Source organism: Pygocentrus nattereri, chromosome 17 (genome assembly GCF_015220715.1).
Source record: "Pygocentrus nattereri isolate fPygNat1 chromosome 17, fPygNat1.pri, whole genome shotgun sequence".
Classification (NCBI taxonomy): Eukaryota; Metazoa; Chordata; class Actinopteri; order Characiformes; family Serrasalmidae; genus Pygocentrus; species Pygocentrus nattereri.
The window spans coordinates 10,121,868-10,140,150 of NC_051227.1; the positions used below are offsets into that span (position 1 = coordinate 10,121,868).

An 18,283-nucleotide genomic window follows, 5' to 3' on the forward strand; every position below is an offset into this window, starting at 1 on the left:
CTAAACTGTCATGGCTAGAACACTATTTTGGGAGTACAGAGCCATTTGGGATCTAGTCTGGGTTTGACGTGACCTCTGACTGAAACGGGATCATTTGAAGCGTGTAAGACGTTCAGGTGACATTCTTTACTAGCTCATTTTGGAATAGAATACGTCCACGGAAACACCTCAATCAGAATAGTCTGGTCCGATTGAGGCCATTTGGAATACTGTTTCTATCCGACTGATTGAGGTGGGTAATCCTGTAAATAATCTGTTAAATAGAAGAATATTATCCATGTAAATGCCTGTGTCTGATTACATTCCCTATTGGAAAGTTTAACTCCGTTCTGCATGCGCGTTGCGTCATAGTGAGAGTTTTTACCGTTCAACACAGCGGAGCAGAAACTGGTCTGCAGAGGAGACAAAGTTCATGCTCTGATCTTTAAAAGACGGCGGTGGGACGGACGTCCAGTTTATGTGTCTCAGAACACGACGTCTTCCTCTCGGCCTTCTTTAATAAGGACGTGTGAAGGACGTTTTCCTGAGTCTGATGTCATTTTAAAGCAGTTAAAAACACAAGCACTGCACACTGCTGCTCATCTCACTCTGACTGGACTCACATGATGCTGGTTGTCATGGTAATGTGTACACTAAGTGGTGCTCTACGCAAGCGTGTAATTTTGGATCAGATTACTTGTAGTGAGCATGTAAATGGAAATTTTTCACTAGGGTATTGAGTAGAGTGAGAATGAAACTCAATTTCTCATGGTTTTCATGCTCATAATATGTATTTGACATCAGTATTATCAAAGAAAAACACATGCTTTTGACCACTGAGGAAACGGGCAGCAGTTGCATTGAAGACAGGTGTAAGTTACATTGTGATTTTAGTTCAGTTTGATGCTTTAGCCTTTACACCAACACAAGCATCAAGCTATATAGGTGACTAATGCAAGCCATTTCAGCTGAGCATATTAGCATAATTACCGCAAAAACAATCTCTCTCTTTTTGTCTACAGACTGCTGTTACAGAGGGACTACAGTTTTTTGAGGGACATAAACCTATGGCACCCTTTCGTCACCATCGGTGTGTATTCCTCCACCCTCTCCGCTGCCATGAGTAACCTGATCGGAGCGTCCCGCATCCTCTACGCCCTCGCTCGAGATGATTTGTTTGGTGAGCCACCCAGTTCCACTACATTGAGCTGCGCTTCTGTTATGTGACCATGTGAACACCTTAGCAACCACTTTGGTTACTATAGCAACAGCCTAGCAACACCTTAATAACCACTGGGGATAGCATAGCAATGGCCTAGCAATACGTAGCAACCACCTGGAATACCGTACCCTTTGGGATGCTTAGTTCTTAAGTGTTAGGCTCATCCTGGTGTAAGGAGGCTCTCACTGCGAGTTATGTTTATGTTTCAAAGTGATGCTATGCTTCAGACAGCAAGATGTGTTGATATATTCAGAATAATATAGGTGTAAACTATGTAGGTGTGACATACATAGAATTCGGTAACTGTAAATGAAATTAGTTACTATGGTTATTACAGTAGGCTGGTGGTGCTTTTAGGCTAAATTGTAAGGACTTTGCAAATGAGTTGTGAATATGTGAAGCTCTTTTGAGACCCCTACTCTGTGCTCTTTGGAAGTCCTAGATACACTATATGGACAAAAGTATTGGGACGCCTACACATTACTCTTAAAGGAGCATATATGACATCCTATTCTAAATCCAAATTATATGAAGTAGGTCCCCGTTTGTACCTCTAACGACTTCCACTCTTCTGGGAAGCTTCTACAGGATTTTGGAGAGTGTTTAAAGGAGTTTCTGCCTCATCCAAAAGAGCATTTGTGAGGTCAGACACTGATGCTGGACGAGAGGTTCTGGCTCACAGTTTCCGTTCTAGTTCATCCCAAAGGTGTATGTTGGGGTTCAGGTCAGGGCTCTGTGAGGGTGTCAAGTTCTTCCACACCAAACTCACCCAGTCAGGCCTTTACTGAGCTGCATTGGTCACTGGGACTCATGCTGGAACAGGAAAGGTTCTTCCCCAAACTGTTCCACAAAGTTGGAAGTTGTCCAGAATGTCTCGGAGCTGAAGCATTAAGATTCCCTTCACTGGAGCTAAGGGTTCTAGACCAACCCCTAAAACAGTCCAATATCATCATCCGTACTCCACCAAGCTTTACAGCTAGCACATTGCTGTCAGGAAGGTAACGTTCTCCTGGCCAAACCCAGACCAGTCCATTAGACGATTACATTGGCGGCATTCTTTACAAGGTGTGTCCCAGTACTTTTGCTTATGTAGCGTATGTTATTGATTGTGAATATGAGCCAGGTTTCAGGTAGCTGTTGGTAATGAACAGCAGCACTTTTATACCAGGGCCCTTCAGCATTATGCTGAGGTGTTTTGACTTTTATGACCTAGACTGAAGGGCATCTCTGGACATACATTTGATCAAGTGTCCATACTTTTCACTTCTGTGGTCCTCTGAGAGAGTGTATTCTGCTGTGACTGAAGGTGTGTTAGATGTAATGTGTGTGATGTTGAGGTTAGTTGTGCTATAATTTGCTCCTGAGTCACGGAGCACTAATGATGAAAATTGTTCACTTCTTAAAAGATGACCAGACCATGTGAAGGTGGACTCTTTGAACCTGGATGATTCACTGTAATTTTCTTGAGTCTATTTTAGTCTGTTTTGGTGCACAGTTGACTATTTCCAAGAAAAAAACGTGTTTACTGGGTGATAAAAGCCTTGCAAAATAAACTAACTGGACACTTTGTCTTTTTGGAGCTCCTCTTTGGTGATGTGCAGTTAGAGACATTCAGCCTGCTCTGAAGATCTGTGAAAAGGATGTGCAATGACTCTTCAGGAGACAAAAAGTGAGGAAAGCACCAGGACCAGATGGTGTTTCACCCTCCTGTCTGAGGGTCTGCGCTGACCAGTCTTTACAGCACTCTTTAATAAATCACTGGAGCGGTGTGTCGTACCTTCCTGCTTCAAACGTTCCACCATAGTACCAGTTCCCAAGAAAGCAACCATCACAGGATTAAATGACTATAGACCCATTGCATTGACCTCTGTAGTCATGAAATCCTTTGAGAGACTGGTGCTCTCCCATCTGAAGAACATCACAGATCATCTGCTAGACCCCCTGCAGTTTGCATACCGGGCAAACAGGTCGGTGGACGACGCAGTGAACATGGAACATATGCAAGAATTTTATTCTTGGACTTCAGCTCAGCCTTTAATACAACCATCCCAGGACAGCTACACAGCAAACTACTCCAACTCAGCGTGCCAAGCCCCACCTGCCAGTGGATCACCAACTTCCTCACTGGTAGAGATTAGCAGTTGAGGTTGGGAAAGTTCACCTCAAACACCCAGATCATCAGTACAGGTGCCAGGTGCTCCACAGGGCTGTGTCCTCTCACCATTGCTCTTCTCCATTGCTCTTCTGTACATGAATGACTGGACCTCCACAGACCCCTAAGTCAAAATATTGAAGTATGCAGATGACACTACAGTCATTGGTCTCATCCGAGATGGTGACGAGTCTGCTTACAGACGGGTGGTTGATCAGGTGGTCCTTTGGAGCAGCCACAATAACCTGGTGCTGAACACAGCAAAAACAGTGGAGATGACAGTGGACTTCAGGAGGAGCCCTCCAGGCCTGCCAGCGCTCACCATCCTGGACAGAACTGTGGTGGCAGTGGAGTCTTGCAAATTCCTGGGCACAACAATTACCAGGGACCTGAAGTGGAGCAGCAACATCAGCTCCATCATCAAGAGAGCCCAGCAGAGGATGTACTTTCTGCATCAGCTGAGGAAGTTCAACCTGCTCCAGGAGCTGATGGTGCAGTTCTACACAGCCATCATAGAGTCGGTCACCACCATGTCCATCACAGTGTGGGACAGCTCAGCTACCAAGCATGACCTCCACAGACTGCAGCACATCATCAGGTCTGCACAGAGGACAATTGGGGTTGAGTTACCTACTCCATCCTCTGGAACTGCTGCTCAAACCAGTGTTTATTCTAGCATCTTTTCACCTGCCATATTACCCCACCTGTCTGACTGTCACCTCATTGATCTCTTTCTCTGCCACCATACACCCTATTTGGGGGCAGTCGTGGGCTTGAGGTTAGGGAGCTTGCCCTGTGACCGGAAGGTTGCCGGTCGATCCCCAGGGCCGACAGTTCATGACTGAGGTGTCCTTGAGCAAGACACCTAACCCCCAACTGCTCCCCGGGTGCCGTGTATAGGGCTGCCCACCGCTCCGGGCAAGTGTGCTCACTGCCCCCTAGTGTGCGTGTGTGTGTGTGCGTGTGTGTGCGTGTGTGTGCGTGTGTGTGTGTGTGTGTGTGTGTGTTCACTAGTGTGTATGTGGTGTTTCACTTCATGGATGGGTTAAATGCGGAGGTGGAATTTCCCCGGTTGTCGGATTAAAAAAGTATCACTTAACTGCTGCTGCACTCAGCACATTAACTTTAGACTCATACATTGCACAGTTGTAAGGTTTACAGGTATGACTCTGTGTGTGTGTGTGTGAGTGAGTAGGAATGCAAGTTGTTATTTTATTTTGTTTTGTATTTATTTTATCTTATATCCTATATGTGAATGTCTGTCTGATACTGTGCACTGTGAGCTCCTGTAACCAAAACCAAATTACCTGGCCAATAAAGCTTGATTCTGATTCTGAGACTGTAGCTCATCTGGTGATGCACAGTTTATGTTAGCCAGCTACAAGTGGGCTGTGAAGTGGTCCACTGGCCTGTAGTGGGTCAGTAACAGCCACGGGTCATAGTGGGTTGGTAACAGCCAAGTCGTAACCCTGCGTTCACAGAGGTAGCAATGTGTCGTAACGAGACAAAGCAACTGAAGGGAATTTATTTTCAGTGAGAGCTGCCAGATTCCGGCGACAAGAGGCAGCGCAAACGTTGGTGACGTGAACATTGGTGGCAAGTTGAGTGGAGTTTAACTTAATGCAAGAAAGACTTCACGTGTCCTTATTAAAGAAGGCAGAGAGGAAGACGTCGTGTTCTGAGACAGATAAGCTTGGATGTCCGTCCCACCGCCGTCTTTTAAAGATCAGAGCATGAACTTCGCCTCCTCTGCAGACCAGTTTCTGCTCCGCCGTGTTAAACGGTATAAACTCTCACTATGACGCAACGCACATGCAGAACGGAGTTAAACTTTCCAATAGGGAATGTAATCGGATACAGACATTTACGTAGATAATATTCTTCAATTTAACGGAATATTTACAGGATTACCCACCTCGATCAGTTGGATAGAAAAAGTATTCCAAATGGCCTCAATCGGACTAGACTATTCAGACTGAGGTGTATGCATGGACGTATTCTATTCCAATCAAGTTATTAATCAGATTATTAATGGGTTGTTAGGCAGCATGTAAGTGTGGTTCCCGTTATTCCTAAATGATTATTACTGAATTAGTCTTTAGCCTGTAAGCAGTACGCTGAGATGGTTGTTAAAAAATGGGTTCTTACTGAGGATGTTTAGTGCCAAATAACGTCAGAAAATACAGATACCACTAAAATTTCAAACTAAAAAGGCCTAAATGCATATTAGTCAGCAATTCTCCTGTGGTCAGAAACTGACCAGTGATGAATGGTGTATAAGGGGCAATAAATTCTGCAGCAACAGATAAGCTACAGTCTTTAAGTGTACACCTGTATGTTGGACCTATAAAGTAAAGGTCTGTGCAAGAGTCAGAGACAAAACGGCCGTTATATACCGGTCATTAATTTTTCGGGATATTTCTCAGTAGATTAGATATAAAATAATCCACTTGCGCAAGAAAGTGGAAGGCCAAAAGCAAATTTGCTTTCTAAAACTGAAGTTCAACAAAATGATCAAATGATGAGGAAAAAAATGGGATTCCTAACAACCACCTGCAAGACCTGGTCGACTGTCTGTGAGACAACACCTTAATGCTGTGGGTTTGAATGTGTATCTGCCAATAAGCCTCACTGAGAAAAGAAAACGGACACAAAAGAAGCTGCCGGTATTTTCAGAACAATGGACTGACCACCCCAGAGTCCAGACCTCTGCATCACTGCTTGTGTTTGGATCATGAGAAACAGAAAGCACAACCAGCTTCTAAGACTGAACTTTTGAAGGTGTAGAAAAATATCCCTGCAGGTGAAGCAGGTTAAGTCGAACTGGTAATGAGACAAACCAGGGGTGGTCTCTGACTTCAGCGCAGTAACATAGGTTACAGCTACTTAGTGCAAAGTGGAGGCCTTTGGGTTGCAGCCGTATGATTGTGTACATTCTGCTGAAGTAGATGTTGGACGTTGTGTCTTTTGATGGATGGATGGATGGATGAGGATAGAGTACTGAGCGACTGGCTCTCTTTGCCCTTCACCTGCAGTCTGCTCTTCTCTCGCAGGCTCTTCCTCCTCCAGCAAGTGTGGAAAGGTCCAGCTTTTACTGGCCTCATGCAGCTATTCTTTCAGAATCTCCTTACAGTCCTTATCGTGGAAAAAGATGGATTGACTCTATTAAGGCAGTATTAAAGTAGTCTTTCTTTCTTTCTTTATCTCATCCTTTCTTTCTTTGTCTCTGCAGGTAAAGTCTTATCCCCAGCGAAGAAAACCTCGGCCAGTGGGAACCCCTGGGTCTCGGTGCTCATCTCCTGGTTTCTCGTGCAGGTATGACGGAGCGAGTGATGAAAAGTTCTGATTCAGGTTTTTCCGCATCATGAACGGAGTCCTTTAATATTGTCTGCTGATATTAAATGGAACATTTTGTTGGCAAAACTAATGCGGTGTAGGTGAGATATTGATGTCGTCATAAAATCTTGTAGCTCCAAAGCTTTACCTTTACAGAAGGTGGAGGAAAAACTTTCTAAAAACTTCATTAACATGACAGACATTTCAAATGTTGGCCTCATCTAAAGGTAGAAAAAGTTAGCTTTTTGCAGCATTGTAGCTCAATTTTGGTCCATTTCTTTTGGCAAACTGTCTTCAGTTCCTCAAGGTTACTAGGGTCCCCCTGTTGGACCTTTTGAAAGCTGAGCTTGGCTAAGCCATGCAGGCTGAGTTGTTTGGGGTCGTTTTTCGACATCATCTTTATTCCTTTATTCCCACAATGACATGTGATGGCCCCAGTACCATTTATGGAAAAGAAGCCCTATATTATGATGCTCCCACCTTCATAATTCACTGTGTTTCTGTGTGTTTTGGGTTCATACTTGGAATCGTTCTGATTCATGGGTCATTTTTCCAAAATTGAAAGTGAAATGTTTTACCATTCTTATTTGATACAGGATTTCAGCTGCTCAACAGTTTGGGATCTGCTTTGTTTTATTTTTGTTTCGTAGTACGCCAGATATTTTCAGTGGGTGGACTGCAGGGAGGCCAGTCTAGCACCTGGACTCTTTGTGTGAAGCCATGCTGTTGTAATAAATGCATGATGTGGTTTGGCATTGATTTGCTGAATTAAGCAAGGCCTTCCTTGAAAAAGACGTTATCTGAATGGCAGCATGTTTTGCTCCAAAACCTGTACATGTTGTTCAACATCACTGGTTTCAGACACCCATGCCATGTGCACTAATGCACCCCATCAACTTTTGAACTGTGCTGATCGCAAGCCTGACGGTCCCTCTGCTCATTAGCTGATTTGCCTCACTTCGTCTTAAATGAGTTCAAGCCCAGAGAAGTCGGCAGCGTTTCTGGATCCTGTTTGTATATGGCTTCGTTTTCGGTATGGTAGAGTTTTAACTAGCCGTTGTGGATGCAGTGGTAAACTGTGCTCACAGACAGTGTTGTTTTTAGACGTGTCCCTGAGTCTCTGTTGTGATTTCCACTACAGAATCATGTCTGTTTTTAATGCAGTGCTGCATGAAGGCCCGCAGATCACAGCCATCCACGGCGGGTTTTTGGTTTTGTCTCTTGCACATCAAAGTTTTTCTGGATTCTTCATGGATAATGAAGGTCTTTGCTATTTTATGTTGAGAAATGTTATTCTGGTGCAGTCTTTCACAGAGTGGTGAACCCCTCCTCATCTTTACTTCTGAAAGACTCCGCCTCTCTGAGATGCTCTTTATACCCAATCATGTCACTGACCTATCCTAGTTGGTTGTAGTATGTTTGTACATTAATGGATTCTGTTTTTATTTACTTTGTGCACAGCATTACAGTTGTTTTGGAAACTGGCTTGCAGATCTGGACAACTCTAAATGGACTGTAATGAGAATATGTGATTGACGGCGTACGACCGAGATATTTAGTGCTGGCCAGGGACAGTAACCCCACTGGAGTGTGATATTGTTGATTCTCTTCAGGCCTATTTCCTTCTCTTTTGTCCCCTGCCCCCCCCCTCTCTCTCTCTCTCTCGCCCTCTCTCTCGCCCTCTCTCTCGCCCTCTCTCTCGCCCTCTCTCTCGCCCTCTCTCTCGCCCTCTCTCGCGCTCTCTCTCTCGCCCGCTCTCGCGCTCTCTCTCTCTCTCTCTCTCTCTCGCTCGCCCTCTCTCGCTCTCTCGCTCTCGCTCGCCCTCTCTCTCTCTCGCTCTCTCTCTCGCTCTCTCTCTCGCTCTCTCTCTCGCCCTCTCTCGCTCTCGCTCGCCCTCTCTCGCTCTCTCTCTCGCTCTCTCTCTCGCCCTCTCTCTCTCTCTCTCTCTCTCTCTCTCTCTCTCTCTCTCTGTCTCTCTCTCTCTCTCTCATCCTCATCAGCACTTTCCATGTTGACAATGCCGAGATCCTAATCTGAACTTGAGTGAGAGAAAGAGGCTGATGGAGTGGAGAGAGTGGAAAGATGAAGGGATGGCGGGACTGAAATGAAAGTGGGACACTCCAGCGGAGGACAGGCTGACTGATATTGATAGCGTTTGGGTAAGCCGAGACTGCTATAAAGGTGACAGGGTTGGCCTGGCGATTCAACACACTGTCTCATTTGAATCTAATTAGCATTTCCCTTCCCCCTATCTTAAATTAGCATTCTTTCTTCCTGCTTAAGATGCAAATGCTCCGCCCCCTGATTAGCACGCCCCTCGATCCTTATCTAGAGGGATCTCTTATATCCTTATTGTAATTTGGACACCTCTGAGTGGCTCTTTAATGCCAGTTCCGAGTGGCTCATTTGAAATCTGATCAGCGGTTTCCTTCACCAGCTCTTCAATTAGCGATCTTTCTTCCTGTTTAAGATGCAAATGCCCCGCCTCCTGATTGACACGCACCTCCCTCTATCTCTAGAGGGCTCTCTCATGTCCTTATTATACTTTTAACGCCCTCAAATGGTCCTTTCATCAAAGAGGTCTATTATATATTATGGCTTCATTAGCATATCACCGCCCAGCTCAAAGGTTCTTCAAATCCTTCTTGTTTTGTTCCGTGCCACGTTTTTCTTTTTTCTGCCTTTTTTCTGTCCCTTCCATCCCCCCAGAATAGTTCCGTGATTGCAAGGGAGGCTCTTCCATTAGCCACAAAGAGCACAGTGACATGACCTGGAACACACACACACACGCACGCACGCACACACACTTTTACGCACTCCGCACCTATCTGACCTGCGGTTTTGTGTTAATGCTCTGTCACGCTGCTTCATCTGCACTATTAAACTCAAGATAACCTCCATTAGTAGAACTCTCTCTCTCTCTCTCTCTCTCTCTCTCTCTCTCTCTCTCACTCACTCACTCACTCACTCACTCACTCACTCACACACACACACACACACACACACACACACACACACACACACACACACACACACCTAGGATGAATTGAGGCATATAAAAATGGCCCTTATATTTTAACAAGTAACTCGCAGATGAGTATCTGTCCTTGGAGAGAACAGCTTGTTCAGTTATAGCACTGTGTGTGTGTGTGTGTGTGTGTGTGTGTGTGTGTGTGTGTGTGTCTGTGTGTGTCTGTGATTGGAATTAAATAAAGAATATAAGTTTAAACTGCAGACTTTTATTTTACTTAAGTCTATTTGCATCCAAATTGGGTGAACTGTGTAGGAATTACAGCCAGTTTTTATACTCAGACCCCCATTTTCATGGGCTCAAAAGATGTCAACTAAGTTTTTGGAAGAAAAACTGTCGTGTTGCTTTTATTATGTTTATGATTCATCCTACAACACCTATTTAAAAAAAAAAAAAAAAAAAAAAGTAAATTTTAAACAGAATGCAATGATGTGGAAATAATTTTAAACCCCACATTTAATAGAAAAAGAGCAATTAAAACAAACCAAGTGTTGAAACTGAAATATGTTTTTAGAAAAATATGTTTTGAATTTGATGGAACATGTTTCAGAAAAGTTAGGACAGGGTTAACACAAGGGGAAAAAAATGAATGCAGTGACGTGCAAACATCCCACAACCAATTAGGTTGACTGGCAACAGGTCAGTGACGTGATTGGGAATAAAGAGCATCTCACAGAGGCTGAGTCTTTCAGAAGTAAAGATGAGGAGGGTTCACCACTCTGTGAAAGACTGCACCATCAAATAGAGCAACAATGCAAGAAAGTTTCTCAGCATAAAACAAAGAGTTTCTGCTTTTTAGCATCTCTGGTACATAATGTCATTAAAAGAAGGTTCTGGGAAAATGTAAGTGCAAGGGACAAATCCAAAAGCTAGTCATGGATGTCCGTGATCTTTGGGCCCTCAGGCAGCACTGCATTAAAAACGGACACACATCTGTAGTGGAAATCTCTCTTTGGGCTCAGAAACATCTGAAAACCACTGTCTGTGAACAGTTTGTTGCTGTGTAATGTTGCTTTAACTTCCACAAATGCAAGTTAAAACTCTACCATGCAAAGAAATAAGCATGTATAAACACTGCCCCCTTCTCTGGGCCCAAGCTCATCGACGACGAAGTATCCTCTGGTCTGAAGAGGAGAGGGACCTGTTTGGGTTTATCAGCCCAAAGTTCGAAGACCAGCATCTGTGGTGGTATGGGGGCGCATTAGTGTGCATGGCATGGTAGGCTTGCACCATTAATGCTGAATGATGTACACAAGTTGTGGAGCAACATATGCTTCTATCCAGATGAAGTCTTTTTCAGGGAAGGCCTATTTCAGCAAGACCATGCCAAACCCGGTTTCTGCGTGTATTACAACAGTATGGCTTTGTAGTAAAAGAGTCCTGGTGCTAAACTGGACTGCCTGCAGTCCAGACCGGTCACTCGTTTTAAACATTTGAAAAATTCGACAAAGATCCACAGAATGTTGAAAACCTATATCAAGCAAGAAGGGGAAAACATTTCACTTTTAAAACTACAGCAAGAAATATTTTCCTGTTCTTTCATGATATGATTTCAGCTACTCAACAGTTCAGGGTCTCCTTTCATGATTTCATGTCATAAGGTGCCAAATGTTTTCATGTTTTCATTGCATGACCAGACAGTACGAGACGGTCACGACTGAAGCATTTGGTGAAGTTTTGGTACTGTTATGATTGCTTTGGTAGTGGAAAAAGTGGAAAGTTCAGTCTTTTGCATTAATAAAATGAACTTAGTTAATGTATGGAGTCACTCGGAGTAAAAGCAGTTCAGTCAGTTAAAAGTCTGAAATGGGTTTTACGGTCTTTTTAACTTTTCAAGCTCTTTTTGCTCTGGCTGAACAGCTTGAAGTCCTTAATCGAGATGTTGTCAAGCCCCTCCTGGTTGGATTTTTGTAAGGTTGCGGCCCACCCTGTTGGAGATTCAGGGTCAGTGGAAGTCGGGCCTGTAGAACCTGCATCTGTTTGAACCGAATCCTGACCTTGAGCATCTTTAATGGTCTTAGCAGTTTTCGGCACCATTTCGAAACTGAACTCCTTCACAAATTAAACAGTTCTGGGTTCCATCAACACTCGTACAGCAAGCAGAAAACGCTACCGTGTGACGAAAAGCGACAGTTTTTAAGGCCTCGCTAGCGCCCCCTGTGTTTTCAGCTCTGATTTTCAACCAGTTTTGGAGCTATTTTAGGGTAAGTATTGTTATCAGTACTCGACCTTAGCAGATACTTAAGGATAAGACAGCGTTCTTTGGTATCACAAGGGAAAAGGTGGGATTAGTGCATCCTTACTTATGGTGTTTACACTGGTACACCACAGCTTTTACTGACTTTGATGAAATGAAAATGTACTGATCTTTTCATCATGTTTCGATGTGTAACACGCTGTAATTGTGTGTGTGTGTGTGTGAGAGAGAATACCTTCTCCTCTGTTGTGACAGGAGAGATTTAAATACCCAGAATACTTTGGGAGAGGGCTTTTAGTCCAAAGTGATAAATGGAAGATGATTCAGCACTTCTGACTTACACAGCACACTGTGTGTGTGGGTGTGGGTGTGGAGAGATGTTCTAGAGACCGGGATTCTTACTCCCCTGCAGTACTGTACAAAGATCAGTGACCACCTTTCTTTTACTTCGATTCCTGTCAAAATGGCCATTAAGTGCAAGTTATTCATTTTCAGGGGAGAAATTTCTCCACAGCTTAGACAGAAGAGTCACCATGCATAAAGAAGGAGAAAGTCAGATGAAAAATGAGCGAGTTTCCAGAACTGGAGTTCAAAATGTAATTAAAAGATATTGAGAAAATTAGATTCCTAACAACCATCCACAAGATAATGGTAGACCACGCAAACTGACCCCCCCCCCCCTTAGATAAACAGCACGTAAAGCTTTGATCTTTGAGATAAAGGAGAAGATCAAGCTGCTTCAGATCTGAGAATATCCACAGGTGTTTCTGTCCATCCTTCCACTGTGAGAAGACCACTCAGCTCTGTGGGTCTGAAAGGACGTGTAGCTGATCAAGAAGAACCTCACTGAGAAAAGGAGATGGACACATCAAACAAAGAAGCTGAGCGATGGACTGACCACCCCAGAGTCCAGACTGCAACATTGTTGAATCTGTTTGGTATGGCTTGGTTTCTAAGAGCCAGAAGGTACGACCAATTTCTAAGACTGAACTCTGGAGGTGTGGAAAAACATCCCCGTAGATTTCTTTGAGAAACTGGAAGGTAGACAGTAAATACTGAAATATTGAAGTTTATGGTTCGTTGTTGAGGCTTGTTGTGCTTTTTATCTTGTTTTTAAACATGCATGAGTTGTATTTAATGGGCATTTTGACTAGAATTTGAATGAAGGAAAATGTGGTCTCTGACTTTTGCACAGTAATGTACATGATCGTGCTACAACACCTGTGCTCTGAGCACCAGGCGGCTGCATGTTGAGCATATCAATGTAAATATACTGATCTATCGTCAGCCTTTTTGCAGTGTTGCAGTTGATGTCAATTTGAACATTTAAAAACTGATCCTAGATCAGCCAGTATGAGAGAAATATGACTGCTGGTTTGAAGTTTACTACTGATAAAAGAACCTCCATTTCGTCCTTGATATGAATCTACAAGTAATGGTGATTATTATGATCATGGTTTTAAAATGGGCACACAATTTATTTATTTTTTTTACTTGTTTTGCTTTATTTATCCAGGGCACCTAATTGCCAGTTCATTCTTACAAAATGGCTAAACCTTAGGGCAGCAGAACGGTATTCAAACGTGACTAAATCCATAAACAAGACTATTGAAAAGACATTTTTGTTTGTGTTGCTGCTTTTCATTCAGTGATTTAATCTCCAGGCGGCTCTTAAGTGCCCAGCATTCAAACTTCTCTTTTGCTTAAAGTATATAAAATATTGTTTGTAGTTTGCTGGCTGTGGCATTGTTGGCCAGCCTGCGGAGCCTGGCTCAGTCTCCTGTGGGGAGAGAGAGAGAGAGAAAGATACCAGGCATTAGGTCTCTTGGTAAGTGGAGTAATCAGTCACTCACCTGAGAGAGCCTCTGAATGGCATCTTTCGGTGGCGAGTGTGTCTGGAGGAGTGAACCCAGCTGGTGTCATTAGCAGTGGTCTGACATGTTGGATTCTAGGCCCCACCCTTGAGTCCACGTGGTCGCCAACTGTTCAAAACAGGAGGTGCTGAAATTTGACAGCTCCAGTCAGCACCTTAGAGAAATTCCTTTGGCTGTGACTGCACAGAAAAACCGATCTGGCAGGTATCGTGAGCCCACCACCAGCCGCAGGCCCCCCTCCTTAGAGCCTGCCTTGGCCGAGGGCAGTTTGACGCCCAGTAGGCCGGCCGAGGGAAGAGGGCATTTGCATTTCTCCATGACCCATCAAGCTTGGGAACCATGATGACCATGTTCCTGGACCATGGGCTGTTAGATGGTCTCCAGGAACCAACATCTGCTTAACTTCCTCTTTGATGGATTCAGGTGGGATTCTGGTATCCGGTAGAGCCACTGTCTAATAACAACCCTCAGGGACCGGTCTGGATGTTGTGTTGGATAACGTAGGTGCAGCCAGGGACAGTGGAGATGATGTCATGAAACTGTTCTGCCAACTGCTTATTCCTGGTGTTGAGGATATATAAGGTCTTCTACATACCACAAAGGGACAGGTTAAATTCATTTGTTCGCTCAGTTCTTTTCCAGACTATTCAAGGTGGTAATTAAGTGGATCTGTATTTTATTGCATCATGTGTGGCCCATGCCAGTTTGCCAGGAACTTACAGGTGGGCTTCCTCCATGTGCTTATGGACGATGGATGATGCAGCACAGCATTTATCCTGTGCTGCATTTCATGGACATATTCAATGACTGAGTGGAATGAGGAGGGATGTTGTTCCTTCTCTAACTATGTTGAGAAGACCCAGTGGCCGACATCTGTATAACAAGTGGAACAAATGGAAGCCACTAGAGGCCGTCCAGAGTGGCAGAGAGCACGCAGGTAATCAGCAGGTCCCAATTACACCTGTCTGGAGCCATGACTTTTTTTAGATTGTTTTTGAGGGTTTGCTTAAAGCCTTTCACCAAGTCATCTGTCTGTGGGTGACACACGGAGGTGGGTAGGTGATTTACCTGGAGAAGCTGGTCAGCCATGACCCAGGAGATGAAGGGGGTACCCTGGTCTGTCATGATGTCCTTGGGGGGGAGTGAGGGGCACTGTCAGTGACATCACATTTAGTTGTTCATCTTCCTGCTGTTCTCTTGCAAAGCTGCTCTCCGCAGGGACCTGTTGGAAAAGAGGATTAGTGGGTCTGTTGCTCTCCCCTTCCCCACGTGGTCAGCCACTCTCGTCTCCCTCCCAAACTGGTGGAGCAGGGCTTCAGGGTACATCTACAGTCAAGTTCTGGGTTCTTCAAGGTCTGTTTAAAGTCCTGGTAGTCCTTGCTCACCAGTAAAAGAACAGGGAGATCAGAAACCAAGCCTGTGCATACTCATCCAGTCGTATCAGAGCTGTGGGAAATTGCTGGATGTTCCCCTGTATGTGAGTGACAGGCAGCTCCTCACTGGACGGTCAGAGATGGGCCTGGACCTCTCCCATTTCCAGGACAAGTGAGCAAGTGAATCCTTGCGCTCCATTCCAAAAATAAAGGGTGCAACTCGTGAGCTAGGGGCGAATGGACGTTCTAAGATCCTGTTCGGTGAGCATGGGATTGTTTAGCAGGCTTTGTGGGACAGTGTGGCGCAGAGGCTGGTTCCTCTCAGGGTGGTGGACTCCACTCTCTCCTGGTCGTGCTGCAGATGGGTCTGTTAGATGGGCTGCAGAGAGAGGTTCACATCACTCGGGATGGGACAGGGCCAGCACATTTTCTATGCCCTCCATTGCCTCAGTGTCACAGGGGTTTTGGTAGGGCCCACAGGAACCATTGCCTGAGCATCTGCTCAACTTCCTCCTCTGAGAGCTGCCACTGTGGTTTGGGCCAGGTTTATTTGGTCCATGCCAGCTCCTTTTTTGTTTTTATTTTTACTTTTTTAAAATGTGGTCTTGTGGACTCCTCAAGGAGGTGCTGCCCGCATTGTCCACTACTAAGGAAGTGCTCACAGTAGCGGGAGACCACAGACATGAAGTTCAGTTCAAGTATGGCTCTGGGCTGGATTTATTCAACAATCTGCCAGAGTCAAAGTGACAAACGAAAGTGTTAAAAGTTTGAAAGACTCCACTGTGAAAGAGAACCATTCCTCCAGTAGGAAAACTGGTTTCAGGAGCAGGCACACAGGTCTCACAGCAGTGGCAGTGTGATTCAGTTGATGGGGCTTGGCTCAGTCGCCTGTGATTGGAGAGAGAGAACAGAAGGCCACAAGAAAGACACCAGGCATTAGGTCTCTTGGTAAGTGGAGTACTCGAAGTCACTCACAGGACTGAGCCTCTGAATGACGTTTTTATGGCGGCAGCTCTCTGGGTGAGTGAACCCAGCTGGTCTCATTAGCAGAAGCTGGCATGTGGGATTCCAGGGCCCGCCCCAGAGGCCATGCGGTCACCGGCTGTCCAAAACAGGAGGTGCTGAAGTTTGACAGCTCCAGTCAGCACCACGGAGAGCTGCCTTCAGCTGTGACACCTCTGAAAAACAGTTTCGGTGAGCATGGCATGCCGCTGGCCACACTACTTAGAAGCAATTACACAGGCTTATATTAGGCATTATTAGGTTTTAAGTATGTGTATAGTGCCTTTTTATAGGAGCCATCACAAAATCAATTGTAGTTGATTTTACATCATCTATTTCCAAACTCTTTTACCCCTTAAAGTTTAATAACCTGTTTGTGTCGCTGTGCTGACTGACATACAAAACCAGATCCAAAACAGTTGGACCTGTAGGTAAAATGCAAATAAAAACACAAAGCGGTGATGCAGTGGATATTTGATTAGATAAGTCTGCTAATTAAAACACATGAAAATATAAATACAATTTGAATTACTTTGACTTTTACCCGTTTTTAATGAAGGCATACATTTCAGTCCGTCAGTGTTTATCCATACTATGGAAAACAGTCAAAGCCACAGTGATATCTCAGCAGAAGTTGAGCTCCGAGACTTTGTTCCAAACTATCTGTATTAATTTGAGACTATAATGACAAAGCTGAGTAGGTTTTCCTACTTATTTATTTATTTTGTTCTGCTTTAAATGGTGCAGCAGTTCTACTTTGTCTCCTGAATCAATTACAATGAAATGGAAAATTTTAAATAAGAAATGAGAAGTTCTTCAATTTTAATGTTATTTTTTGATGTCCAGTGCTTTTCCTACTGCTTTGGATTGTTAGGATTGCTGGGGTTGGGAGGTCTAACAGTGATAAGGTATACTACAGTACTTAAACATAAACATAATGCCGGTATTTCTTCAGTGTATCAGTTTTCTCCTCCATGTCTCAATGGCCAAATAAACTGTCTCTGCCAATTATACTTTAGAGGGGTCACTGATTGGTGGTGTGGGAGCGGAGCGAGAGGTGGTGCTGATGGAAGAATAGTGCACCATCAGCTTAAACCTTCCTGCAGGTCCTTTGTTGTCATGTGGGGGTTTTGCTTTGCCTTTCTGGCAAGCACATGAGCGGTTCTATCGGAGAGCTACATTTGTCTCGTATTTAGTTTTTTCCACATTTTTGTGGTTTTATGCACCAAAAATGGTCCATTGACCTTTTTCTGACCCCTCTTTATCCTATAGAACTAATCAGCCTGTGTTTTTAAGACATATTTTAAGATATATGTAAATGAGCTCTGTGCTGATTGGCTGTCCTGTATTGTGCCTCAATCAAAAAGCGCTCCAAGATACTGAAATACTACTTAGCCGTTCAGTGTGAACTGGTTGCTGTTGACTTGTGACGTCACGGACGCAATGAATTCAAATCGCATTATAGTTTCCGTGCATGGACTGTGTGGATCAGGGAGTGAATGCTATGCTTTGAAACTTTTTAGTGATGTTTACACATTTATCCAAGAGCGTAATCACTTGTTGTGCATTCCCGCAACCTTTCCTCTTCAGGCTGGCTCCTTGCCAGGCAGTTTTTATTTGTATTTAGTCGGAGCGCAGCTTTAGGGTTGCTGCACGCCAGCCGCACACGCTTCCTCCAGGGTACGTGACGCCTGCTGCTGTCTTTCAAAATAAGCCCCCTGGCACCGTGGCTGGGTGTTTGGGAGCGTTAACCTCTCCACCTGCTACATGGCTGCTGAATGCAAACACTGAACCATTCAAAGGTGGATTTTCCAAAAACAAACACGCAGAAAAAAATCAGAACACTATCAGAGGTTCTCAGTCGCAGTGGTTTGGACCCCATGCACTGCAGTTGAGTGTTTCCCTCACTCCTGATTCAGGGTCCTGATTATTTGTGGATGCCCTGTGGTGCATTACTTTCCTCAGTGACGTTGATGGGATATATTTACATGGAAAGTATATTTACAAAACCGCAAGCTTACTCGAATTTTTCACTGTGTAGGTGAGTGCCACTTTTTACTTTGATTTATAAATATAAATATTAAATATTTTTGTTGTTTTTAATTCAGTTGTACAGG

The 18,283-nt window shown here is 44.3% G+C and overlaps 1 protein-coding gene across 2 annotated transcripts in view; it reads left to right on the forward strand.

The window, feature by feature from the left end:
- zgc:153039 (uncharacterized protein LOC767698 homolog) overlaps window positions 1-18,283 on the forward strand; it is a 110,555-nt gene that overhangs the window by 66,019 nt on the left and 26,253 nt on the right. For both annotated transcript variants that reach the window (XM_017685881.2, XM_037546903.1), the window contains 2 exons: window positions 1,002-1,159; window positions 6,586-6,668. In XM_017685881.2, coding sequence (XP_017541370.1) covers window positions 1,002-1,159; window positions 6,586-6,668 — 241 coding nt within the window. The remainder of the gene's footprint in view (window positions 1-1,001; window positions 1,160-6,585; window positions 6,669-18,283) is intronic.